The sequence below is a fragment of the Strix uralensis genome, chromosome 1, assembly GCF_047716275.1.
Source record: "Strix uralensis isolate ZFMK-TIS-50842 chromosome 1, bStrUra1, whole genome shotgun sequence".
In the NCBI taxonomy this organism is placed as follows: domain Eukaryota; kingdom Metazoa; phylum Chordata; class Aves; order Strigiformes; family Strigidae; genus Strix; species Strix uralensis.
Genome location: NC_133972.1, coordinates 97,079,316 through 97,106,530, shown reverse-complemented (window position 1 = coordinate 97,106,530; position 27,215 = coordinate 97,079,316). Strand labels below are relative to the sequence as shown.

The 27,215-nt window shown below is 40.3% G+C and overlaps 1 protein-coding gene across 4 annotated transcripts in view; it reads left to right on the top strand.

Moving 5' to 3' along the window:
- Window positions 1-522: 522 nt before the first annotated feature.
- TENT4A (terminal nucleotidyltransferase 4A) overlaps window positions 523-27,215 on the top strand; it is a 62,802-nt gene continuing 36,109 nt past the window's right edge. For all 4 annotated transcript variants that reach the window (XM_074874721.1, XM_074874699.1, XM_074874710.1 and 1 more), the window contains exons 1-7: window positions 523-3,000; window positions 17,138-17,261; window positions 18,609-18,655; window positions 19,559-19,679; window positions 21,269-21,376; window positions 22,107-22,235; window positions 23,345-23,558. In XM_074874721.1, coding sequence (XP_074730822.1) covers window positions 2,168-3,000; window positions 17,138-17,261; window positions 18,609-18,655; window positions 19,559-19,679; window positions 21,269-21,376; window positions 22,107-22,235; window positions 23,345-23,558 — 1,576 coding nt within the window. In that variant the 5' untranslated portion in view covers window positions 523-2,167. The remainder of the gene's footprint in view (window positions 3,001-17,137; window positions 17,262-18,608; window positions 18,656-19,558; window positions 19,680-21,268; window positions 21,377-22,106; window positions 22,236-23,344; window positions 23,559-27,215) is intronic.

The following is a 27,215-nucleotide window of genomic DNA, read 5'->3' as shown; positions in this document are numbered from 1 at the left end:
TGACATTTATATAAAAAGAACAGAGTGGAGGGACCTGTTTATTTGTCTCCATTTCGGTTCAATTAAAACCAAAACAAAACTATCCAAAATCCTTTGGGAAGATGAACTGTAAAATCAAGGACTGCTAGGTGTAACTCAAGTGGCTGAAATCTGTGGTGGAGATCTGCATACCTTGTTGATCACACAGGTTAGAAGGGTGCTTTGGTTTCATCAGATGGAAATTCTGGTGAACATGCTTTTATATGAGACGAATTTAATGGCTCTTTCATGTGTCTTGGTTTTGGTTAGTTTATTGTGTACTTTTATGTGTAGTTTGGCTGTTATTCCTGAAAGCAGATCTGTTTCTTAACAAGAATAAATGAATGACTTGCTCTTTCTAAATGACTTCCAATGATAGACATGAGGCTGTCACCCTCAAATCAGTTTCTCTTGCTCTGAGGTCCAAGGATATAGTTAGAGAATACAGCTGCATCAAATATAACTGCTCTCTGCTAACAAATGACAGTCATCCTCTCTCCACACTCTCCTTAGTGCCAGCTCTGATCACAAAGCTTATTCAAAATGAACTGCTGAAAACGATTACTTTTCTTCCTAGTGCAATTTTCTGCTGAATTAACAAGTTAAATCGGCTCATTGATCAATATCAGGGCTTGTGCAAGGGAGCAGGGAAAGGGAATAGCGGGATTATGGAGAGTGGGGCCTCTCCTCCTCTTCTGTGGCAGTCAATTGTTAGATCACCTAAGATGTACCGCACAACTGCATTGGAGCGCTGCCATAACTGGGATGCCCCGTTAGTATTTGCCATTATGCACGTACAACCCTTCTCTCTGTTGTTCTGCAGTCAGGTAAGGGCTGTATCCAACTGGCTGGTGATTCTTGGACCACTGGAGACTCTGGGGGTACCCCGGGAGAGGACACTTGATCCATACACATGCTGAAGTTGCTCAGGGAAACGGCTAAATCATTGGATTAGAAAGAGAACAGTTAGGAACATCATTCTGGAAGGCTAGCTGTTAAAACCGATCTCTAGGCCACAGAACAAACAAGAGTCTATTTGCATTTAATCCTACTCCAACAGCCATATGCATTTTACTGAGTGATCACTGCGCATGAAACCTGTCCATTACAGAGACATCCCCTGGAACAGGCACTGACCCCCCGAGATTCAAGCCCAGTAAAAACATAAGTATCCAGTGGAAATGTAGTACTTCACAGTGCTTTTTCTGGTGCTAGAAAGCCAAGCAGGAAAGCCTCCTCTTAGGTTATGAACTGTGTGCTTCTGTCCGTCGGCTCCTGGGCCTGTCCTTTCCTCCAGGGGCTCAGCACGGCCCTGCTCAGCCCCGCACCGCCAGCCCCTCTGCAAGCGGGCCTGCCTGTCCTCGCTCCTCAGTCACTCCTCAAAATTCACCCTTTTATTCCTGCGGGAACAGGGCTACACCCCTCCAAAGCCCCGGCACGGAGAAGACAAGCCGGCGCTCGTGGAGAACCCCCGCCGGGCCGGCTGGAGGGCCGCGGCCCCGCACAGGCGGGCAGCTGGACCGAGCTCGGCGACAGCCCCGCCCACGCCTCTCCCCGCCCGGACTCAGCGCAGCCCCGCCGCCCGGCCCGACCCGCGCATGCGCGGTGGGCACCGCCCCGCCCCCGGCGCGAAAGCTTCCGAGCCTTTCCGACGTGCCCCGGACGCGCACGCGCACAAGGGCGAGGGCGCCGGCGCGGCTTCCCCCTTCCCGGCGTCCTTCTCCCCCCCGCCTTCCCGCCGGGCTCGGCGGGCCGGGCCCCTCCCCGCGGGGCGGCCAGCGCGCATGTGCGGTTGCCAGGGCGGCCGTCTCCAGTGAAGGTTTAAAATCTGCGGGGCATGCGCAGTGCCGGTTCTGGCCCTGCCGAGGGGGACGCCACATTGGAACGGCGCGGGGAGCGCTCCGGGCAGCGCCGGGCCGGGTACAGTTTGCGCCGCCTCCGCTCCTCCCGAGCCGCGCTCGCCTCGCCCGGCTCTGCCCCCCTCCGCCCCCGGCCGCCCTCCCTCCTCCTCGCGACACATGCCGCGGCTCCCGGCCTGTGTCTAGCGCCGCTGCCGGGCCCGGCGCGCTGAGGCGAGGGAGTGCGCGGCGAGCGGGCGGCGGCGCGGCGCTCTGGCCGGGCCGTGAGGGTCGGAGCCGGGCGGGCGTGGATGGATCCCCGCGTGGCCTGGATCCAGCCCGAGCAGAAAGGCCCCGCGAATGCGCTGTGGATGCAGATCTGGGAGACCTCGCAGGGCGTGGGGGGCCGGGGCGGCGCCAGCTTCCCGCACTACCTCTGCCTTAACTCCCCGGCGCTGGACTCCGCCGCCGCCGCCTCCCCGCCCCGCGGCCACGGCTGCGTGCGGCTCGGGGCGCCCGGCGGCGGCGCCTGCTGCTCCTCGTCCTCGCCGCCTTCGCCTTCGCCTTCCCCTCCGGCCCTGCTGACCGGACTGGTTCCCGCCGCCGCCGCCGGCCCCGCGGCAGTGAACGGCGGCGGCGAGGGAGCGCGGCGGCTGCAGAAGTCGCCCTCCGTGTCTTCCTCGTCCTCCTGCTCGTCGGTGGAGTCCGGCACCGAGAGCCCCGGCTTCTCCTCCTCGGGATCGTGCAGCGGCGGCGGAGGCGGCGGCTCCTCCTCTTCCTCCTGCGGCCCCCGGGCGGCGGCGGTGGCTCCTCCCGGGCTGCTGGGCAGCGGGGCCGGACCCGGGGAGTTTTTTAACTTCCACGAGAACAAAGTGAACGGTGTGAACGGGCACCACCAGCCCCCGCACCTGGCGCGCAGCCCCCACCCGCCGCCGCCGGCGTCTCCCCAGCAGCACCAGTACCACCCGGGCCGTAGGAAACGAGAGAATAAAGCCAGCACCTATGGGATGAATTACCTGCTCTCCGGCAGCCGGGGTGTCGCCATCAACAACTCCCCCCACCAGCAGCGGCAGCCGCCTCAGCCAGCACTGCAGAGCCCCGGCACACCCTGGAAGACCAGGAAATACAGCCCGGGCGTGCAGGGGTGAGCAGCCGGGGCCCCTGGGGCTGTTGCAGCCCCAGAGGAAAGGGGGACCTCGGCAGCCTCTCCTGCGGCCCCTCCGGGCACGGGGGCGGGTGGGTCGGGGATCACGCAAACTCCTTTGGAGCCGGCTGCGGCAGCGAGATTGATGAGAGGGGATGTCTGGGCACCAAACCCTGTTCTTTCGGAAATCACCTTGGTCTGTGCCAGCTGGGTGGCTCCTGGCCGAAGCAGTGATGCAGGCAGGGCCTGGGAACCCATGGATACACCGGGTTAGGCCTTGCCTTGTACTAGATGAGAGGTGAAGTTGTCAGGCCGCTATCAAACGGCACCTACAATAATGAAAGCAGAGATGGGTGAGGATGCTTGCCAGAGCTCCTAGGGGTCGATTCTGATTGTAAGGAGAAAGTGGAAGGCTTCAGTTCAGAGGAGCTCAATGAAAACCCTTGCACTAATTTTTAAAGGCCTCTGCTTAGGCTGTAGTAGACTGGTTACTTCGAGGAGTGTTCAGAACATCAGTTGAAAGGGAAGTGCCCAATTCTGGCTGAAATAAACGTGAAAGTCAATGTGGTCTTAGAACATTTTTGAGGGAAATGTTCTAGCTCTAGAATAGGTTGAGCCAGCTGATACCTGAACAGAAGTCTTGGCTTTCTAAAGACAATACATTTATGAAGCTTATCCTATTCTGTGGCCATAGCTTTCCTGTATAAATGGATAGTAAGGCTGGGTGTTCAGTTTGGCCCAGTAGGCATGTAGAAGGGACTAAACTTGAACAAAGCAACTCTGGGGTGCTCCATGAGATTTTTGGTATTTCAGCTGTCGGATTTCACTCAGTCAAGGGGAGGTGTTGCTTTCTAATGTTAAGGTTATTTTATTAATGGAAAAAATGCTAGCTGCATTGATTGACATAGCAGATTTCTGATGTAATTTCAAAAATAGTTTCTTGGAACTCCTAAAATCCAAGACCCTTGGATGCCCATGGAATAAAGGCACTGCATATTTGTAGAGGAAAATAGATAAAAGATAATGGGGAACACTTTCAGAGCTGGAGAAATTTAAGTGAGAGATTTAACTTAACGACAGTGTCTTCCTTTTCTCTTTTGGGTGGTACTGTCAGGCACTGAGTACATAAAAGCTATCCAGAAGTATTGAAAGATGTTTTTAAAGTTCTGTTTTTGCAAACCATAGCCTCTGCTGGGGAGAACAATACTTGTAATTACTGCTTTTTGATTCCAAACCAATGCTGAAAATGAAAATTTCTTACAGGAAGCTAAGATTTGAATGTTTAAGAGGTGTCATATGCTAGGAACTTTTGGGTCCTGTACTAATAAGATATATGTTAAAAATTCCAATAGTATCTTTAAATAGGATGAATTTCTTTGTTGTATTTCCACAGACATGCAGTAGAACACTAAGTTAACAATTTATCTGTGTAAGACAAGTCAGTGTCACCAGGCAGGCAGATGAGGGAGTTGCCAGAGGTCACCCTGCAGGTCTGTGGCAAACTTGGGAATTGAATCCAGGCACTGCAGGTTCTGTCCTCTAGTTGTTAGGCAGCACCACCTATGCCAATCACATATCTTTCATCGTCTGCCCTTTTGTTTTCTGTTGGCTTTCCTTTATGCCACTTTTCAAGTGTAAGTTTATAGAGAATCCATACACAAGAAAATTCTTTAGCCAAGTTTCAGTTATACTATTCAGTTCCATAAACAGGTTGTTCTTTTGCTGGTGTGTTAATGACAAGTTCTTGGTTAAGTATCTTTGAAAGTGGAAGCTGTGTTTCCTGCTCTTCTGTCAAGGATCTGTATTACTACATTGAGACCTGATGCTGGGAGTGGAACACCAGTAACTAGAGTGTGTGGGATCCCATAGTTCCAGCTTTCCTTAGAGTAGCAGGGAAGCAGTGCTGAAGGAGAGCATGGAAACTGAAACCATAGACTTACATAGGAGAAGCAGTTTCTGCCTTAAACTTTGAGTTCTGTTACCCAAGGTGAATCTTGGACAGGTGTGTCTTCTAAAACAATTTTCTCTTCGGTGTTAGAAATTTTTTTTGTAAAGAAGTACTTACATGGTTGAAATAACAAAAATGTTGTCACTGACGGAGTGGCTTTAGGTGTCTGTCTTCTGCAGTAATTCCTGACTACTGGTGAGTTTAACTTAGTTTTCCTGAAGCTAGGCTGGTGTATTATTTTGGGTGTTCAAATACAAATGCACTGAAAAGACCAGGGTGGGAACAGATCCCTGCAGAAGTTTCTTCTGGATCCTTTATGTTTCTGGATTGTTGCCTCGTGTTACTTCGAAGTGTCAGCCTGGTCCTGAAGCATCACTTTTGTAAATGTGATGGTCTATTGGCAGAGCATCTTCAGTGGTGTCAAACTGGTGTATACAACTGTCAAAAAAAGTGATCCTTACAATCTTTAGTTGCAGTCTGCTTTGGACATAGGTTGTAGGAAGGAGGACTTGATCATAAATGCTCTTATGCTCATATTATGCATAAATCTTTAGCACTTACTCTGCCATGAATGTTCTCTGCAGAACATTTTTCTACAGCATGCTGAAATTTCCAGGTGATATACAGTAGCTCACAGTGTTATTGTATTCTCTTTTGATAACAGACTAAGGAGGGTAATCTGTTTGCCCTCTCCCAGGCTGCTGTAGTACTTTTGATGAAATGCCTGCATGCTTTGAAACAGTGCTGTGCTCTCTCTGCTTTCTCATTCAGAGCTGGAGATGGTCTGTAGCAGTTTTTTTCCAATGGATCATATTCAGTGGCTTTGTGATGGTAGGTGTGGTGATGTTTAGGAATGCTTTATTTTGTAAAGGCTGTGTTTTGCTCTGTTTTATGTACAGCATTCCTTTTTTTGCAGGGGACTCAGACCTACTGTTTTTACCACCTTCTGACAGCAGCATGCCAATCTTTGTGTTGTAAAGGAAATTCCCTCTTGTCATAAAACACAAGTGTGAATAGGTATGCTTGATTAGTTTTCATCCTAGAGCTATGCTTTAGGATGCCCTAGCTTGATCTGTGGCATCTTTTTCCAGATTTTTGGAAGGTAAGGAGTGAGGGGAATGAAGCCATATTTATTTTCAGTGCTTCGACAGAATGATTAATATAGGAACAGTGTAAATTCTTAAATGCCTGGGTTTAGGTTAGGAATACAGATGACAAAATGGTTGGTTTCAGATACGATGCAGATAAGTGTTCTTTAATATTATGAGGTTAGCTCAAACTGTTGTGACTGATATTTAGAACTACACGTGGTTTCTTGCTACTGTAAAGTATCCTCTGGAGTGGTTTTAAACTACATCTAGCATCTTAGGGTCTGCTTTCTTTGTATATCAAAGCAATACCTTGTGTATTGTTTCTTTAAAGTCAGTATTTTATATGTATCTGACTAAGCATTCAGAGAGCTTAAAATTGCTGGAATTTTATTTAAAAATGTGGAATCAACCTATTCTAAATTTTTTACTAAGGACTTTACTGCTAGGTTTGTGTTGCTTGGGTACACAACTAATAGGGCACTTTCTCTTAAGATGTAGTTAATAGGTTATGAATAGTGTAAAATAATATCTAATTTAATTATTCTGCTTCTTAATATGAATTTAACAAAGTAAAGAATTAACGCATTTTCAACAATATGAGCCAGTTCTGCTTAGTACTTTCAACTAAGTATTCAGATTAATTGTAGATGTTGAATGAGGTTAGTGCTGAAATACCTGACATATCTGCTTGGTACATTAGTGATGTGCAGAAACAATAGAACTGGCTTGTTGAAGATTAGTGTGGATACCAAACTGTTATGATACATTGGAATGGTGCTGTGCCTGGACTAATTAGTATTGCATAGCATCTGATGACTTACTGCATTAATTTTTCCCCCTTTGCACCTGTTGTCTTTAACCATCTCTTGATAATGACACAAAAGTTCTGTGTAGAGCACAGGAGTGCAAACACCTCCACGTTTGGTTAGGGTGAAGGAGGATACAGGCCAGCATGGTCTGGCGACCATAGCAGATACCTGAGGAGAGTTCTCTGAAGCAAGGTAAGGTTATGACCATGCTTCCCCAGGAGACTTGCTTCAGTGTTCCTGAGTTTGCAGCTGAAGGATACTGTGTAACAAAAGTGATGTTCAGAGATTCATTTCTGTAGCTACTCAGATGTGGCAGTGTTACTATATACTAAGTATGTATTAGGTTTTATTTCTTCACCTGTATGCCAAAGTGTTTCTAATATCAGTCTTATTGGATTTTTTGCTTTTATGATATTTTGCTGAACTTTGGTGACCAAGATAAATTTGATTACTCTGCATTAGTAAAAATGCATTGCGTCCAGGACCTTCCATAGCTCTAGTTCCATGTTTGTCAACCGTTACTTCTTATTGTGCTGGTATCAGAGCTGGACAATGCAAATTAATGTGTAGGGATGCCACGTTGTCAGGCCCTTTTACAAATTTTATTTTTTTGCATTTTGGCTGAGCTGAAAAAATGCAGACTTTGGAAACTCTGTGAAGCCTTTACTGTCTGCACTGGGGTGTCCAGCAGTTGTAAGGGCTTTAAGGGATTCCCAGTGGAGGTATTCCCTGTACTTAGCAGTGCTGTCTTGCTCTAATACCTTCTAATAAAGAATCAACACAGTGGGCTATGCTTCATCCACACTACTGTTAAATCATTAGTGTCTGTTATCTGCAGTGGTGGGTGGATACCTGTAGTGAAGGTCCTAATGTAAGAGGCAGGCAGTGCTGACAATGTACACTTGATTCTTGTTTCATCTGGCTTTAGGATCAGGGCAGATATAGACAGTGTATACTGTAGTATGCAAGAAGGAGGGGGGAAGTAGTTGCCTGTTAGTCACAGTAAATTTCCAGAGAGACTTGTGGCTGAATGGATTGTTTTCATGCCTAAAGGTTGGTACACAGCAGAGTTCAAGGGTAGCTGCTGGATGAATTGTCAAAAGAACAAAATATGTCTCTTTTTTGCAGTTGACTAGAGTAGGTAAAGCTCAAAGTTTCTTGCAAAGTTGATGCCTAGCGTACAGTTAGAGACTGCTTTTTGTAATGGAGTGAAAGGAATATTTTGGCAGCAGTACATTTGAGAGAGATTTGAGCTACAGTAGTAAAACACGAGAAGGCTTTGCATGACAGGTGCTCACATCTGTGTGTAAAGGAGAATGGGACATGTTTGGAGCAGTTTAATCCTGGCATCAGCTTCATGATGCTTTTCACAGTTGTTAGGCTTTGGCAGTAGAGATAATTGGCCCTAAGAACATAAACAGCTGTACGGGGTGAGACCAGTAGAGGCCAATGCCAAATGTTGGGAGAAGAATATATCAACATGAGCCTGTAGTGATATTTCCTGGAATAATCTCTCAGATTTAAATGATCTATGGTTCTCAGACTACCTGGGCTACAGGCAATGCATTGTTAAGCTTATTGTGGATTGTATGCATGAATTTGTCTTGTCTCATCCTGTACTGCTATGAGCTTCTGGGATCAGCAGTGTCCTGTGGCAAGGTGTTCCTCAGTTAAGCTATGCATTATGTAAAGATCCAGTTTTTTTGTCCTGAGGCTGTCACTAGGATTGTAGTTGTTGCCAGCCACAGGACTATGCATTAATGAGGCAGTCCATGAGCGCTCTTTGCAGCTGTCTTGAAAGAGAGAAGGGAAAAATTGAATCACCTGACAGTTGCCCTTTTTCTAGTCTATTTAATCCTTCCTTTTGTTGAAGCTGTTACCTGCCTCTAGATGTTTATCACCTCTGTATGCTTTACAGTTCTGTTGTATCTTTGGGACTTGGACAAACCAGACCTGTGCGTGATACTGTCACAGTATTCCTACATCTTGGGCTATCTTGTTCTATCTTGTACTTTGTTTCCTGATTACTAACATGGGACTTGCCTGTTCTTTGTGGCTACTGAGTATTGGACAGACTTTTTAACAGAATTCTTATTTCAAGATCTTGATTTTCAGTGTTTAGAGCCAGTGCAGAGCCCCTCATTGCATCTTTGTAAAGATAGAATTTTCTCATAGGCCTCTGTGCTTATATTTATCCTGTCTCAAATTCTGCCTGTTACTTCATTGTGCAGTCTGTTTTTTAATGTCCATCTGCAGTTCTTGAGCTGGCTTATTCTAGATAACCTTGCAGCCTCAGACTTTTCTACTTTACTATTTGTCCCCTTGTCAGATCACTTATGAGGATATTGACTAGCATAGGGCACTTCCAGGCTTCATTAGTGACCTTCCTTTAATATGGAAACTAAGAGTTCCAACTGCTTGTTTTCTGTTTAAAACAGTTCTTTATCTACATGATGGTCTAACTTCTCATCCAATGTCAGCTTAGTTTCTTTGTAAGTCTTCGTAAGGACATGTGGCTTGGAAATCCAGGTAGATAACAGGATTTCCTTTGTGGTTCGCTGATTCTTGCAAATAATTCCTAATGGTTTTCGTTAAGACAGTACTTCCATTTACAAAAGCAATGTTGACATCTTGATGTAGTCATAACTATTCATGTGTTGCATTGATTTTATTTTTTGACTAGTTTGACTAATATGAATGTCAAAACTAACGCTTTTAAATTAAAAGAAAGATTGTTGCTTAATGTTCTTCTGATACAAATGCAGTATCAAGTGGGTGCTGCTTTTGGTGAATACCAAATTATCAGGAGTGGATTTTTGCTGTAAAGTATCTTCTAAAAAGTTGATTTGAGATGAGTTCTCCCTGTATAGTTAGGTATCAGGGAAACCTCTGAGGGATAAAAAAAAAGGGGGGGGGGGAACCAAACCACCCTAGCTTCTGTACTTGTTATGCATTGTGATCACTTAACTTTCTCTGTTCTGATCATTTAATTCACTTAACAGAAGCAGATTTTTTGGCTCCTGAGCTAGTTTATCCTTTCTCAAGCATAGATTTGCATCCTGTTAAGTTGTTCCTCATAATCCTTTTTGATATCCTTAATCTTCCAATCCTCTTTTCCTGCTTTATATATGACTTCAGGGTTTCTGAAGACATCTTCTGATGGAGTCCTGTGACAAGGTAGTAGAAGCTCTTTTTTTTACTAAAATCTGATTAGTGATGCGTGCTTTCTCTAAACAACCAGTGTGGTATCTTTAATAGTCTCTGATACACCTTATTCTTTTGGTTCAGCTTCTTAAATTAAGAAGCTTCCTCTTTTATATGGTGAACTGCAGCAGTACTTAAAATCCAGAATAGGCTTTTCTAGCTTTTTGTTGCTGTGCAGAGATACTGACTTTGCATGTGCAGGGTTTGCTGCTACTGGCGCTTTGATGGATGCGTTTTGAATTAGACTCTGCTGTTTGAGATTGTCAAGAGTTGCTTCTCCTCTTAACATTTCAGGAGCTAACCTGGTGTAATGCCATACCTGATCTATGTGGGTATAATCAGTTTCTAATCACTGATGTGTTTCTGCTGTTGCAACCTTTCTGACTTGTCTGGGATGTTAATCGCTTGCTATCTTTGGGCATTTGGAAAAGAATAGTATTAAGACAGGAATTTCAGTGTTTAGCGGTTCTATTTATTGGCATAGCGAGCTTGCTGATTCAGTTCCAAGGTTTAACATATGGTATGCTCCTTCACTGGTGCAACAAAATAATTATGTGACGTTTTCTTGGTGTTGTGGTGAAGTCCAAGCAGCCTAAGTCAGAAGTAATGTACAGCTGTTCAGAAGCTTATGTAGGGGATCTATTTTGCCATGCATTAACTTGGAGATATATATCAGTTTCTTTTCTAGGTTTTTATAATGCAGCTTTTTCAAAGTACATCCAGCCATTAATAAGGTAATTGGTTGAGTTTTATTGGATTGACATGCTTTGCAAAAATACATAGTTTTTGATTCTTCCAAAATGCAAACAAATTCTGTTACTTAAGTCTGGAGATTTGCAGTGTAAATCAGTCCAGCAAGCTTAGTTTCTTGAGTGTGTGAACTGTCAAAGTGCTCCTAAGAGGTAAAATTAAATTGGCAAGAAACTCAATCTAAAATTAGGACTGGCTCTGACTTGCAAGAGTGTGTTGCAAAGAGAAAGCATAGAGAGGAAATAAGAACAATATGATCTCTTGTGAAAAAGGTACAATATATTTTATAAACTGCTCTTTGTTCTGTGGATGAGAACAAAAGTACTTCTTCCATTCTCTCCTTAGTAGCTAACTTGCAAAGTAAGCTTGATTCTTATTTGAGCTTAGTATTTAGGGTAGCTACCTGTAAAACATTTCACAGGTCTGATTCATAACTTCTATATAGTTGAGATTTTTTTTTCATTCTGCCAGTCTGAGTTTGCTGCCTTCCATACAATTGCAGTGACAAAGATAATTGCCGTCTGAATTACGTAGTAATATGAGACTGATTTGGTGCAGCAGTACAGTCTGTGAACATAGCACTGTTTTCACAGTTCGTCATCTGTAAGCCTAGAACACTGGATAGGGCATACTATTACCTAAATGTTACTGTTAGTGAGGAGAACTGGTATAAAAAAAGGTAAAGACACCTACCTGATGGGTATTGTGAGGTGGTAAGAGAAGTATTGTAAGTTCATCTCCTTTGGTCATAGTTCTGTTTTACTGCTTTTGCAGATGTCTTAATCTTAGATTGTATTGGAAAAAGTGTATCTCAGAATATACTATTGCTTACTCATATTTTCTCCTTTATTTCACTAAACCGTGTTGCTGAGTTTTAGACTGTAACACTGATTTCAACTGTTGAATGCATTTGATCATTGTAGTGTAAGATTTCACCTGCATTTCCATCATAATGCAATTATGCTTTGCAGTAGTTGCAGGTGGAGGTATAGTTCAGCAGATTTCTGAAATGTGCACAGTGGCTGCTGGGCCTTTCACCATTTAATTTTGAGACAGCAAAGTCCTCAGACATGTTTCGGAGTTCATGCTTCATTGAAAGAACGTATCCTATTATTTGAACCTTTATTTCAACAAAGCTTCTGTTGAAATGCTGCCTGTGCCTCCCCATTTCTTTACCTCCCTTTCCTACTCACTCCTAGTGGTACACCCACATGCTTTAACTGTGGCATTTTATTCTTTCCTTTTATAAGGATTCTTGGCTCGAGTGTTAGACTTTTCAGATAGAAAAATATTCTTTACTTACTGGATTGAGTGTGTTTTTAAAAAGAATCAGTTGTTCCATGTAAATGATGCAGTCATGTTTCTATCTGTTCCTTTAGAACAAATGAATGTGCTTAGTAGTGTAGACATGAAAAGAAACAGGATGCTTACTTGAGGGAACAAAGTCTCTGTAGCTTTTTATTCACCTTCTAGTTTGTTGACACTGTTGGAGAATTTCATTTCACTGCACTGAAGTTAACCCTTGAAGTAACAAGTCAGTGTTATATATAATGGTAGTTGTGGATACAGTAAATGATGAGTGAAGTAAATGATGTCCTTTTTAACAACCCGACTTTAAGGGAAAACATTTCAAAAGCCTGAGAATGTCTCTTGAATATTATTTTAACTTGGAGACTAGAGTGTGTCTGCCTTTCCTAAAACAGTAAAAGGGGTAAATCTTTGGTAAACAAAAGGTGTCAATTCTGTTGCATAGTTCAGCCTGTAAGCAGCAGATGTTTACTGTGCTTGGCAGTAACAGCATTAGTGAATGGTAGGTTCCTCCAGGCTGTTAAAATTAGCAAGCTGAATAGTGTAGCAAGTACAAGTCACCACTTTTCTGCATCCCTGTGTTCTAATCTTTTCCACCTTGCAGTAAGAGTACAGTTAGATCTCACCAACAAGTTTTGTTCCCGGTGTTTCTATAAATATAGTGAAACTGCCTTGTGAAAAAGTCGATTACAATGACTATCTTTGCTAGGAAAGTAGTAAAATAGGTGTCTTTAAATGTAATAGAAAGTAGCTAGGTGCCGGGGTGCTGTTGGAGCCCAAATTGTCTCAGAAGCCAGGAGACAGAAAATTGATTCGTGCTATCTGTTGAAGGAAGTTCTATTAAAAAAAAAAAAGCTAAGATGTTACCTGTATCTGCATATACATCATGCGCTGCAAGTTGAAATCTGTTCCTAATAGTTAAGATACTGTCACAGTCCTGATTTGATAAGTAACAAGTGTTTATGAAGATCATAGAGGCTACATGGGCAAATTACTTAACTGAAAACTATCCCTGTATTGGCTAGGTGAGTAATATCTTGTTGTGATCTGGCTTTTCAGACATCAAATTATTCCTTCATCTAGTAGAGAAGTTACTCTGAAGTTAGTCCTGAGCAGCATATAGCATCTTGTTTTATGTATATCAGAGCTGCTTTTTTGTGACTGTTCTAATAACTTTGTCTGAGCAAAGATGTTTAGAAAAATGTAAACTACAGTAACATTAAATTTTAAAAAAAGTATCTCAGTTTTGACAAACTTCATCAGGAGGAAGCCAAAAGGGTAAAGTGGTTGAAAATGCCCTATTAAGATGGTTGTGTTGTCATGCTGACTGTGAAGATAGCATTGATTCTTATCCAGAAAGACATAGACCAGGAAGATGATGTTCTCTGAGAAGCAGAAGCTGTTGAATTAAGGAAAACCAGAAGGAGCAAACAAAATAGAAGTCTGTTAAGACAGAGGGCTTGAGAAATCGTTTGCCATGTACATTAAAACCTGAAAACCTTGCACATCGAAAGCAAGAAACTTGCTACTCACTAGGGCTCATAGAGACATGAAAGGCCACCCAGGAGAAGTCAGATCATGTATTAAAAATTAAGTGAACTAGTAGCATTACTTTTTTTCAGAGAAGGGTGTAAGAGACTTCTCACCAGAATGTTCTTTGACTCCAGGCAACTGTCATTTTAAATTTCAGTAAGGAGTATTTAGATCCATCAGCAGAATAGCTGTTGTGCAGCCATGTCTGGTGGTATATGCTGAAGAACTGCAGAGGAACATAATCATGAAACCATGGTGTATGGTTTGAACTTTAAATGGGTTTTGATTGTTTAGCTCCTGTGCTGTTGTCCCATGCAAACTGAAGCATTAAATGAAGTGCTGCCTTGCCAGTGCAAGGTAGAAAATAGGAAGCTGACTTCTCAAAAAGTACATTAGGGAAGACATGTAGCCTAGTGATGGGTGGTATTCTTTTGAGTCTTTTATTATGTGATTAAGAATTGCAACAGTGTTAATCATCTGAACAGAAGCTCAGTGGGGCACTGAAGTGAGAGAGTGCTTGTGTGCTTGCTGTTTTTCTGACCTTGCTGACACACTAGGGGCTGCTTTTGAAAGAGTGTGCTGTGTATGGTAGAGGCTGCAGTGTGTAGGGGAACTGGGACCCCTTTTATTCTCCTACTTACCTAATATGGGATGGCTACTGTAAAAGCATATTTTTTCAAGAATGTCTGGATCTCCTGAAATAGTTGTATGGGGTTGATACCATAACAAAATAGAACTTATTTGCATGAGTAAACATGAACGGGCTAGTGCATGCTTTAATAAAGGCAGTTGCGTCTCACAGGTCTAATTTTCTTGAAGGATTCATTGTTAATCCTTATTCATGTGGTCAGTCTGATAACACAAAACTGTTGTATTTTTTCAGAAGAATGAGATTAATTTTTGAAGACTTGGTAAAAACTGAACAGTCACAAGTGTGATGGGTTTATGGCTTAAATTCGTAGAAGTAACCAAAGGAGATAATAAATTATTTATTTTAAAATAAGAGAAGGTTACCAGTGGAATTACTCAAGACTCTGTTGCTTGGTATGTTCATCAATACCTGGAGGGAAGAAATGAATGAGAAAAGGATAGGACGGATAATAGAAAACTAGAGCTGACTGCAGACAGTCGCAGTGGGAGTGCATTGTTCATTAGATTATAAAATTGCTGATAAAATTAAATTCCAATAAATATGGAATCATGAATCTGAAGAAGAATAATTCAGGCTGAATATAATGAGTGGGTAGGCTTTATGTTGGTGGCTATTGTTCAGAAAACACCTTGAAGCTCCTTCATAATGGTTTCTTTTAAAGAGCAGCTGTATGCTCAGATATCCTGAAATAGCAGTTAGCAGCAATCTTTGCAAAGATATGGTCAATAAAATGAAAACAGGTGTGTGTCATGGACTGGATGGTAATTATGTATTGACTCTGTGTACATTTCTGGCCACTTGTCAGAAAACATGGTGCAACTGAAAATAAGCTGAAGAAGGTTAGCAGTGATCAAACTTTGGATGTGCTCCTGTGTAAGGAGAAAAAAAATAGATGAGGTAGAGACAAGTGGATATGAATTGAGAGCCTGAGGAGTGGTATGTTTGAAGATGAACTGCCAGTAATAACTTTTTTTCGCCCAAGAAAAAGAGCATCAGATAAAATCATTAACAGGCAGCATTTTAAAATAAAGCAGTTCTTTATTCTGATGCATACTTAAATTCTTATAGAATGCCATGAATGACAAAAACAAATGGACTAAAAAGACCTGGAAAAATCAGTGGAAGAAAAGTCCTTTGAGTTAATACACATTATGGTTGCAATCCACCCCAAAAGTATGTCAAATGAAATTATGGGAGGCTTTGAAGGATTGCTGCAAGGGAGTTGGATAACTGCATTGTCTTTTCTTGTTTCACCTGGTATCTGCCTACTGCTGATTTTTATAAGCAGGACAATGCGAAGTCTTTAGTTTGGCCCCACTGCTGTTAAGTGCATTCAAGTGTTTTCTTCATTGATCTTGTCATCTTGGAAAGGGAAAAAAAGCATGCTTTCTAGAAACAAAATAAAACAGGAGCATTTTAGTTTGTATTTTCTGTCTTGCTCTGAAGTTTTGAAATCAAGTAGATTCATCAACAAATTGAAATGTTTAGTTGTCTGCTGTGTACTTAAATGTTCAATTGTGGATCCAGACCCAGCTTAAGATAAGAGAAAGGGCAAACAATAATTCTAAATATGTATGCTTTTTAGAAATATCTTTGTGCTTTGCTGCTAAAATCTCTTTGTGTATGGAAAGGAATCCTGACACTTAAAAATTGGGCATGTGATCTGTTGGAGGCTATCTATTAGAGTGGGAATTCTGTAGCAAAATGCATTGCAAAAGTCTCAGGAAGAGTTAGGAGTTCTCTTAGAGATGTATAAAATTTTCCTTTTGGAAGGCTAAGTATGTTAACTAAGGATTGAACCTTTTTTGTTTTGTTTTTTAGGACAGTATTTGAATTTCACTACAATGTTGAATTGATGTTTCTTGAAGCAGAAATCTAAAATACATTGACATCTAAAAGATGTTTTTGTAAATATCATAGCAGTAATTTGCATTTTTTGGTTTTGTTTGGCATGACTTGATGCTTTTCCATTGAAAGCAAACACCTGAAAACTCAGATTGATCTTTCAAATTTGGCAATGAGTGTTCTATAGTATCAGTAGATGAGAAACAAAAGGACTTAACAGGCGTATAAAGATCCAGTGTCAGAACTCCTCATATAACACTGGTATTAATGTACTTTACACTTGAGAATATATTTAACACTTCTCACTTCGAGTAGTTCAGTTGGAAGGTCACTTCCTATATGAATGAATGGCTAATAAAGGCCTTGAGTGGTCAAAGGAATCCCCGTTTGTCAAAATGGACGCTTTCACATCAAGGAATGCTCAAATGTCCTTTTATCGCTCTCTACAAAAACTTATTAATGCCAGTGGCCTGTTTTTAAGTCTGTGTAAACTTCCACGTACACAGAAGTAAGAACCCCTGGAAGAACAAACCTACTTGAAGATTTTAATTGTCTTTGTGCTGCTTCACATTTGGATTAATATGTAGTTTTTAAGACTATGCTTTGTTTTTTAAAGAAAGTAATCTCTGGGAACTGGGAATTGAATTTGACCTTCACTGTTGGGCCAGTAAGAAGGTTAGTAAATGCCTACTAGTGTTTGCATCCTGTGTCTTTTGACATCTTTAGCAATTAGGTAATGTGATGAAGGCTGATGTGTAGGTATTGTTGAGATTACTGTGAGGTGCTGCCATGATAATCAAGTACAAATATATCTGCCCCAGATCCCAGACCCTCCATTTTCACATTTGAAAGCCTAACTGTGTGGCATCTACCTTTCTTGAAAGTATTGCTGGTTTTGTTTAAATGGTTATATTAAATAAAGTCTATGGCCTGTTTTTGTTGAAATTTATTGTAATAGTTAAATCTATTTTTTAACTGATGCTACTTTCTCCTTTAGACTACATGAAGAAATAATTGACTTCTATGACTTCATGTCCCCTCGTCCTGAAGAAGCAGCTATGAGAAGAGAAGTGGTGAAAAGAATAGAAACAGTCATCAAAGATCTTTGGCCTACAGCTGATGTGAGTGCAGTTTAAATGTTGATTTGCTTCTTTAGTAAGTTGTAGAGCTCAGTTCACTTAACCTTGCTATTATCTTTCTGTGTTTTAGAAATGAACAGATAAGACTTCAAACTTAAGGCAATTGACTTAGTATCACAGCTCTTGCAGTACTTGGCCATTTATTTTAAAAAGTGGAGGAAATTTAAAACCTATATTTCAGGTTAATGAAGACTACTGATAATTTTTTCATTTTGAGAACTGGTGATGTGAAGAACTGTCCACTTTAAGAAGTGCATTTCTTAAAGTAAAAGCTTATTAAATTGTCTCTACATAACTTCATTTTGAATATTAAAGTGAGACTGACTACCTATATATCTATTTCTCCAAGGAGTCCTGACTGGATGTTTGTAAATACAAATATGTAAGAACTGTTAAAAACTCCAGATTTTTTTTTTTAGTACTCTTCACAAATTTGTCATTCAGGGACTTACTTTAGCCCATTCAGGGAATTACTTTAGCCCTGCTTTAGTGGAAAAATTGGACTTGACTTCTTGAGATATCTTACAACCAAAGTTGTTGTATTTTCAAACCCTTGATTACCCAAAAAGTAAGTTTCCTCCAAACAAAAAACATCCAAAAGGAATGTAATGTAAACTGTATCTCTAGCATCACCTTTCTGATTACCAGATAGTAGAAAAATGTTTCAGAAACACTGTGATTTCATAGCCTTCCATGACAAAGAGTGAGGGCTGTGGCCACAGTATACTAAGCTAAAGATACTGCAAAGCTCATCTACTTCATCCTTACCTGTGATTTTCTTAGTAAGAACATCTCTCTGGTTTGTGGGAACAGATATAAACACTGAAATGGCCCAGTATTGCCCAGCCTTTTCATAGATCACTTGTAAAAAGTGAACCTGCAAATTGTTCTTTGCTGTAGCAGAGGGGAAGGAATGTATGGATTCTCTCAAATGTTTCCATTAAACTCTTCTAATTTCAGTAAAGCTGTCCTATGAGGGAAGAAGGAAGCTGAAAGGAAAGAAATTTATAACAGCTTATACATTTGTCAAACTGGAAATAAATAGTGAAAAGTGCTTGTTTCAAAAGTTTGTGCTCTGCTGGTAGCAGGATTGGTAGTCATTTCATGTCAAAAAAACCCCCACCAACCAATGATTTCCTCTAAAGTTGCATCTATAAGAGGCAGTGTATTTGTACAGGTTTAACAGAGTATGTAGTAAAGTTAGTTCAATAAGTTTTTTTACTGGGCTATATCCTTAACAAATCCAGAAGAATCTTTAGTCTTGTGAAAGTAAATGAAGTGAGCATTCATAGTTACAAGATATTTCACTTGTGTGGGGTTTTTTTTCAGGTCCAGATATTTGGCAGCTTTAGTACAGGGCTTTATCTTCCTACTAGGTAAGTAATAATTTACTACTTATATAAAAGCTTGTCTTCTTTTAGAGTAATGGTAAATTTCAAAGGGGAATTTAGGCTGCAATGTGTAAACCTATCAAATGTCCAGTAAAATTTGTCTAATGTCCCATATGACAAAGGAAAGAGCTTTTGAACTTGCAGATTGGAGATAAGTGTTTGATATATCATTGTACTGCTCTAGGTACTTACTGACCCTTTGTGAATTACCTTTTCTTCCTTGTGTCTGGGGTTAGTCTTTGGCTCTTTGTTTTCAAGATACAGTGAACTGTTCAGTATTTCCTGTGTAAAGATTGTGTTTTGCGAAATAAGGTGAATTACTTAACGTGTCACTTATCATGGAGTTACTGTGCAGAAAGTCAGAGGAGTTATCACAGCTGTATTTTCTCATATTTGGAGAGCAAAATGTCTTTAGTTCAGTGTTTTATGTCTTAATGGTTCAATAGATGGATCTAGAAAAGTTGGGTAGCTGTGTATTTAAGACATATTGTCTTTACATCAATTAAATTTTCACTAGGAAAGCACTGGAAATTTCATTTCTGTGAATAACAATCACTGATAAAAATTGTTTGGACTATTGACATGCCTGTCAACATGGGTAGATAAGGGATGGGATTGGGCTGTGGAAGTTGGAGGGAGCCAGAAAGGCAAAAGGGTGAGGAGCTTAAAGAACTCATGAGAGGACTGGAAGCAAAAGAACTAGAATATGACTTTGGGACCTAAAACACACTAGGCCATCTCTTTCTTAACATTGCAAAGGAATCCTACTGGGAACCTCGATTGAAAGTTGCAAAATGGTTGCCCTGGAGGACTTGTGGAATGCCAATTTTACCTTTTTTTGGTGGGGTATTGACTTAATGAATCTCATGCTGTGTTCTTTTTGTCTAGTGATATTGATTTAGTTGTTTTTGGGAAATGGGAACGGCCCCCTTTACAGCTGCTGGAGCAAGCACTAAGAAAACACAATGTGGCTGAGCCATATTCCATTAAAGTACTTGATAAAGCTACGGTAAGTAATAGTCTTTGAAATACTGACCTGAAAAGCTTTCAGACCCCATAAGATGTTGGTGATAAATAGTTTCTTAATTCATGAAGCAAATGATAATGTGTTATGCACAATGTTTTGCTCTGTGCAAGATTTTAGTAGAATCTATATGTGCTTAGCAATAGCACACAGGTTTTTACGTGGACAACAGTAATTCTGTGCTGTATTTGTGGAAAGGCCATACTTCATGCTTATGTTGTCAATAAAGATCTGAAAGTCAGTATTTTCAAAATATCTAGTAATTTAAGTTAAATATTTGTATAATGTTTTTCCACTGACCTTTGAGAGGACTTTGTTTAGCCAAGGGTTGGTAACTAGAGCTGTCTAGCTTGAAACCCTGATTTTTTTTTAGGTTATCTTGTTCTTAATGGCATGGTGAAGTGTTCCAAACCTAACATTTGTTTTTCCCTTCCAAAATATGCTACTTAAGAGCTTTATTTCATTTGTGAAACTGATGTGTAATATCTCTTGCATCTGTTTTGTAAGCCTAACAGATCACAATGAATATGCTAAAAACTTAAAGTATAAGATTTTTGTTACTGAGCAAGTGGTGTTTTCTCCAGGAAGCTAAGCAGAGTATTCCAAACTTCTATTTGGCAAGCTGTTACGTTTTGTGGTCTCTGAAATAGGGTGACTCTTTTAGGTCCAGAAGATTCCTATGGCTTCTGCTGAAGCAGCAGTGCATAACAGTAGCTTTGGTGATCTTTGGTTTACCTGAGAATGAGTGGGATTTTCAGAATCAGTGATACCAGTTAGTGATGGAAAATGGCACTAGGCTAGGCTTATCGATTTTGCTAGCCTTTCTTAATTCCCTCTGCTGTTGGAATAAAATCCTACTATACTTCTGCTCTTTTTTGTGTTCCATTTCAGATTAAAAATACAGGAAGTTAAATTTAAAACAAATGTTATCAGCTGAAGTTTAGGTTATGATTGTAAGACAATTTTGTAGGATATTGCCTTCAAGGTGGTGGTGTGAGATGGAACTACATATTTAGTAGTTCTATAATATATTGCTGCCAGAAGAGGAGGTATTGCTACTCCTGCTTTGCTTTTATCCATTCTGGCTTTCGTTTGATTCTGCAGTGAACCAGTTGAGCTTGATAAACCAACAGACAGTGCTTTATTTTTTCTGCTAGGCTAGTCTTCTGTCAGTTTAGTAAGTGAATGGTGCAGTGCTGGGTCAGATGAATGCAGTTCCCACATGTTATGAGAGTAGAATGTCTCCTATTAACAGCAGTGAGTCATTAAATTAAGTAAATTTAGTTGTCCTAAAGCACTGGTATTGCAGCTATGAAGGCAGATATAGCTATGCAAGAGTACACGAGTGATTGTAAGTTAATGTAATGATACATGCCTGTGTTTTTAACCACCTCATTAGAAAGCGTTCATTTGTCAGTCAAGTTAGGATTGTTAACTTTTCTCAAACACGTTCCCTTGTCTTGATAGTTGCATTCATTTGGACTGATAGTATCCATGTGTCTTAAGTGAGTAAGCTGGGGAATAGCACCAGTATTACATTTCTGGGGATTCATAAAACATTTTAATCTTTTCAGGTACCAATAATAAAACTTACTGACCAGGAGACAGAAGTGAAAGTTGACATCAGTTTTAATGTAGAAACTGGTGTGAAGGCAGCTCGATTTATCAAGGAATACATGAAGGTATCAGCTGTATAATGAATGTTATACTACTTAGCAAGGATGTGCTAGATGCTTAGCTAAACTTTTTTGGTATGGCTTAAGACTTTTGAAAATTTATTGCTGAAGACTGTTTTCATTAATACTAATTAATCATGGATATTTTAATTTATTTTCTACTGGTATCTATTCAGTGCTGCCTTTGAGTGCTAGGTGTTTGTGTGGATAAACCTGTACACTGAAGGGACTTCTACAGTCATATCTAGATCTGCAGATAGGTACTAAACTTTGCTTCTAAAGCAAGTCTGTTCAAGTTTTTTGCTTACCTTGAATTTAGGTGATGCTTGATTATGAATACTATCTTGCTAAACAATGTCTAAAACCAATTCTTCTGTAGCTATGTACTTAAAATCAAGTTTACTTTTATGCTCTGCAGTGAAAGTACTGTTTAGACGGAAAGCTTTGACTATTATGAGTGACACTGGCATTCAAAGGAGGATATAGAAATCTTCCTGTTTGGGGGGGGAAATAAAGTTGATATGTAAGCTGTTTGATCAAAGAAGAATTGAAGTCTATTAATCTGTTTCTAGAATAAAAAAAAGCATGTTTCAGTTCTTCCCGTGGAAATACTTTATAGCATACTACTGAATAACATTTTTGTATTAGAAGATGAACCTTGTGTTGAGATTGTGTAGTTCTTTCTTTGTTTTGGAATGTTGACATTATCATTGATATGACTTATTTTTCTTTGCAGAAATATTCTTTGCTGCCTTACTTGATTTTAGTACTAAAACAGTTCCTCCTTCAGAGGGACTTGAATGAAGTTTTTACTGGTGGAATTAGCTCTTACAGCCTAATTTTAATGGCAATTAGTTTCCTGCAGGTGAGTCTGTTCCTTATTTGTTTGTGTTCTTTAAAATAGTTTGGTTTCTGTACTTATGCCCTGTTATGGTGCTGTTTCTTTAGACTCCCCTCGCAATGTACAGCTTTACTGTTATGGCTCTAGGTGTTTGATCATCGGTAGATCCTGTGCACTGTCCTTCAAACATCTAAGAACTTGTGTTCACTGTGTGAATTGAAACATGAGCAGGAGCCTTATGAATGGCATAGAGGCTGTGCATTGCTTTCTATACCAGGGCCTCTGATGTGGATTATACTACCTTCCTGGGCAGCCAGTTTCAGTACCTGAATCATTTTACCGGAGTTTTGTAGATCTGCCAGGATGCAGCTTAAGTCTGTTGCTTCCTAGACTACTGATACTGAATGTGAAGAGTAGTTGATTTCAGTGTCTATTAAAATTATGAAATCAAACAGTCAAGTTGTTCTTTAATTAAATGTTGGTTAGGTTTTGCCGTATTTAAAATGGGCAGATAGTCTAGGTAAGTGATGAAACAGCTAATGAGTTTTAACTTCTTCCAATACATTTTTGTGACAGCTTTTTGCAAGTGTGCTGAGATACAGTGTTAGCATCTCTCAGCAGTGGTGATAAAAGAAAAGCCTACATATTCTGCTGCTGTTAATAATTAATTGAAATATTATTACAGATTTTACATACTGTATATAATATGGGGAGATTGAGAAAAGAACTGTATTTCAGTTGGGGTAAATGGATTCTACCCCACCCCCCTCCCCCACTTCTGAAAATATTAAGACTGATGGATTTTCTGTGAAAAACGGGTATTGCTCTCTTACTAAGCCGTAATGTAGTATGCAGGATTTCTTTATTGCTTTTGGCTTAGGGAAAAGAATTTACTAATCCTCAAAAAGCTGGAAGAGGAGGGAAGAAAGAATTCTTTGGCTTCCAGATACCGCTGAAGTGCTGCCCCCTCTTGGTTATGTGAAAGTAGTTTAAGTACATGAAGAATTAATGACTCGGTTCAGACTTGTGTAAAGAGGTTATACTCAGCTGTTTAAATGAGAGCTTTTTGTTGCCCTATGTTATGGTTTGGAAAGAATGGATTTTTAATAACTAACAACTGTTCTGTGTCACAGCTGCATCCAAGAATTGATGCCAGAAGAGCTGATGAAAACCTTGGAATGCTTCTGATAGAATTTTTTGAACTCTATGGAAGGAATTTTAACTACTTGAAAACTGGTATTAGAATAAAAAATGGAGGTGCCTATATTGCCAAAGAAGAAATCATGAAAGTCATGACTAATGGATACAGACCATCCATGCTATGTATTGAAGATCCTCTCCTGCCTGGTAAGCTTGTACACTACTTGCAGTATTCTGGAGCTCTGGCTCAACTTGTGCTCTCACAGTTTATGTTAGAGTTCTGAAGTCTGTCAAATGAGTTAAGAAGCTGCACTGAGAAGAGACTGTTGCTGGTGTCAAGGTACAGTTATGGAGATGGGCTAAGGGATCAGGTCCTGTAGTCTCCCAAGATTCATAGATTGAGTAAATGGGTTCGCGTGCAGATACATAATGTGTTGGAGATTCAGAACTGCGTTGAGTGTATAAGGTTCGTGAACAGTGCTGAGGAGTAGCGAAGGAAAGAGGTCCAGGAAATCCCGGAACAGGGTTTATTGGTAGGAACAGCACTTCATTGTTCATTATGAGAGAATGAGAATGGAAAGTATAGCTTTTCCTGCCACAGTCTGTGGTGCCATACTTCAGATAAATTATACCATATGGGAAGGAAATGCCCCAGATGAGGTACCTGTCCTGCAGGGCAGTGCAGTAGAGACTGCACAGAAACGTGGGTGTATATCCATGAATGTATAGCAAGGGAGCAGCTGTATTATGGTGTTGGTGTGAAAAGTGGTTTGCATAACTGGCTTCTGTGCTGCACAGGGACCTTTAGAGAATGCCAGTTATAGCTGCATGTACTTTTGAAAGTAACCAACTTAAAATATTTTTTTCTTTAAGATTTGATTTTGATTCAGTAACCTTCAAAAGTAATCAAGATTAATTTTCACTGAGCTCCTGAAAAAAATTTCCAGCTTTATAGTACTTGGTTTGGATTCTATTTAGACTGTCACAAGTAACTGAAATTCCCAAACAGTTTTTTAACAAAGTCAATTTTTAGTTAATTTGGACTTCAGCATTAGTATTTCTAGAATGTAATTGGCACTCAAACTCCATACTGTCACATCTTGTGGGTAGACTGCTTATGAACAGCACTTTTAAAGCAAATACCATGGATCAGGAGCTGAAGTCTGGCACCTTTCTAAGTACTTGATATGTTGAATGTTCATAGTTCTCTATAACAGGTTGCAAGCTAAGATACTCATTTGTCTAACCACATCTCTGATATGTTCGTAGCTCTGAGTTTGTGTCCATCATGACTCCTGCACTTGGCCAGGCATAGGGATGATTTTGCAGAACTTTCATTTTGTCACTGAGATTTCCTTTAGTAGCTGTGTACTTGTCTGAAGACCCTTTTGAGCAGCAGCATGAACCACATTTCTCTAGAGTCAAAAATCTTTACTGTCCTCCAGTTCTATGCCTTCCTATTTGCTAAGGACCAAGAAATTAGGTATGCTGCACAATGTTTTAATCACTGTTAATAGTGCTTTGGAATTTTTTTCTTCTTTGATGACTCTTCAGAGAAGGAAAAAAAAAAGAAAATTCATCTCCAGTAGGGGCTCTGAACTGTTCCTTCTAGCATAAATCTTGCAGAAGCAAAGAACTGTAGTTTAGAAGAAAGATATCTAGTTATATGCTATCAAAGAGTTGATAAGAATTAAATTTTAGATGAGGTTATATGGGCTAAGATAATGTAATTCTTACAGGAGAGAAAGTGTTTTGGCAGGGGAAATGAAAGCTAACAATAACTTGAAGTTATCTGATGACTATGTCCCATAGGGATATTTTCTGGCAGCTACCACAGATCTTCAGAACTTGCTTGATGGAACTAGGACGAAAATTATATCGAACATACAGGATGGCTCTTTGAATCGGATCTTATGAATGCAGCCTCCTTAGATCTTGAGTTAATCACATATTCCTACAGTATCTAAAAGTACCTGTCAAGTGTATGTAGATAATTTCTAGAATTCTGTTAATTATTTTAGTTCTGTTACTGCTTGTGTCCCAGTACAAAAAACTTTTCCAAGGGTTCAGGTCCTTACCCAGTTGACCATCATCCCATCATCCCTGCTTGATTAGTTTGTGGTCAGGTCCACTCAGTGTCTTAACTCCATGAGGGTCAGTGCCAGTGAGAATACTGTGGAGGGGATGGAAACAAGTATTTTGGTAAAGAGTGGACACAGATGTTTCCTGACTTAATTTAGCATAAGCTGCTGTAGAGTTTTTCCCTCAATCCTGGTTTTGCTCTTTATGTATTTTTAATCTTTTTTTGCAATCCTTTTTTTAGCCTGATCTCAGCTTTCTCTGAAAGTTCTGGTTAAACCTTGGAAGAAGACATTGAAAGATGACCTCTTAATCCAGAAATACAGGGATGAGAAAAAAACCTTTGAATTTCTCAAGGTTATCAAAGTAGTGTAAAAGGTTCCTCCTATGAGTGTATGCACTAGTTCAGCAACAGAATGCTGAAAGGTATAACTCATAAGAATAGCTTTCAACATTTTTTTAGGGGACAGGATTAAGTTCAGTGGGATTAGTTCTTGTAATTGGATTTTTGTCAGTGTGAAATGGTGATGTCTGGCTAATAGATCAATGATGTCATCAGAAGAATATGATGCTTAGTTCTACCTGCTCAGTACCTTCTGTTCCTAGGTTTGGAAGGAACAGGCATCAACCTGTTGTGTTGCTGTTTTGGACATAGTCAGATTCTCCTGGGTGCTGTAGAGTTTCCTCTGAGGTTCTCAAAGACTGATTACTGGGTGCTAGAGGATTATAATTTTGGTGATTTGAGAACCAAGATTCCAACAAAGATGTCAGGAGTCTACACTTGAAGCAGGAAGTGTGTTGAAATCTGCATTTGACATGTCAGACTAATCTAGCTGGTGATACATTTTGGAGTGGTAGTTTATACTTGGTCTTCATACATAGCCTAAGATTCTTCATCTTGAGTTAGTTTCCTAGGACAGGGTAATGAAATGAAAATCTCTCCCTTAGCATCATTCAAAGAAGGGAGTTTCTATAAATATCTTGTAGCTGCCACCATTTCAGTTTCTCAAAGCAGTTGTCCTTTCTTTGATGTGTAAAAAGTGAAAGCAATCATTTAGGAGAACTGCAAAGCCAGGCACTCAGAAATCTGTTCACAGGAACATGTTGGAGCAGGGTAGATGATACTATCCTAGAAGAGGTTTGTGTGGAGTTGGTCTAGCAGTATCCTGTCCTGGAGGATGTGACTGGTTGCAGGTGACAAATCTTTAATGTGTAGTTGTGAGACAAATTTGTTATTTATTCAGCAGATGTTCAGCAGGGAAGTTTATTATTTTATGCCTTTGTGATCAGGTGATTATCAAAGTCCTTCAGTCATTTCTGATGCTCAGAACAGGAATGATTTTGATCTTGATTCAGATTGGCAGTGGCAAAAGTAGCTAAATTGCAGTTTAAGAGTTTGAGTTCCTCCTGTGCTGCTTCCTTCATGAGAGAAGTTGTTCTTCATTCTGAATTCCTATGGGCACTAACAAAAGTTCTAAACCTTAAATTTAATGTGTTTTCTTTGAAAAGAGACTCTATAACTTGCAGGACTATTTATGCTTCATGTTACTTGATTCTGCAATTGCATCGGTCACAAGTACAGGAAGTAATTAGGTTTGAGACTGGCAACAACTATCAGGATTATTTGTTCTAGTCTTAGTGGCTGCCCAGAGTTACTCATTGAAGTTTTTCAAAGTTTGCATTTTGTCATTAGGACATGCAAATATATGTGTGTGTATATAAAATATATGCATTTATGAAAATACACAGATACATTGAAGTTAGCAGCTGAAACCTTCAATGCTG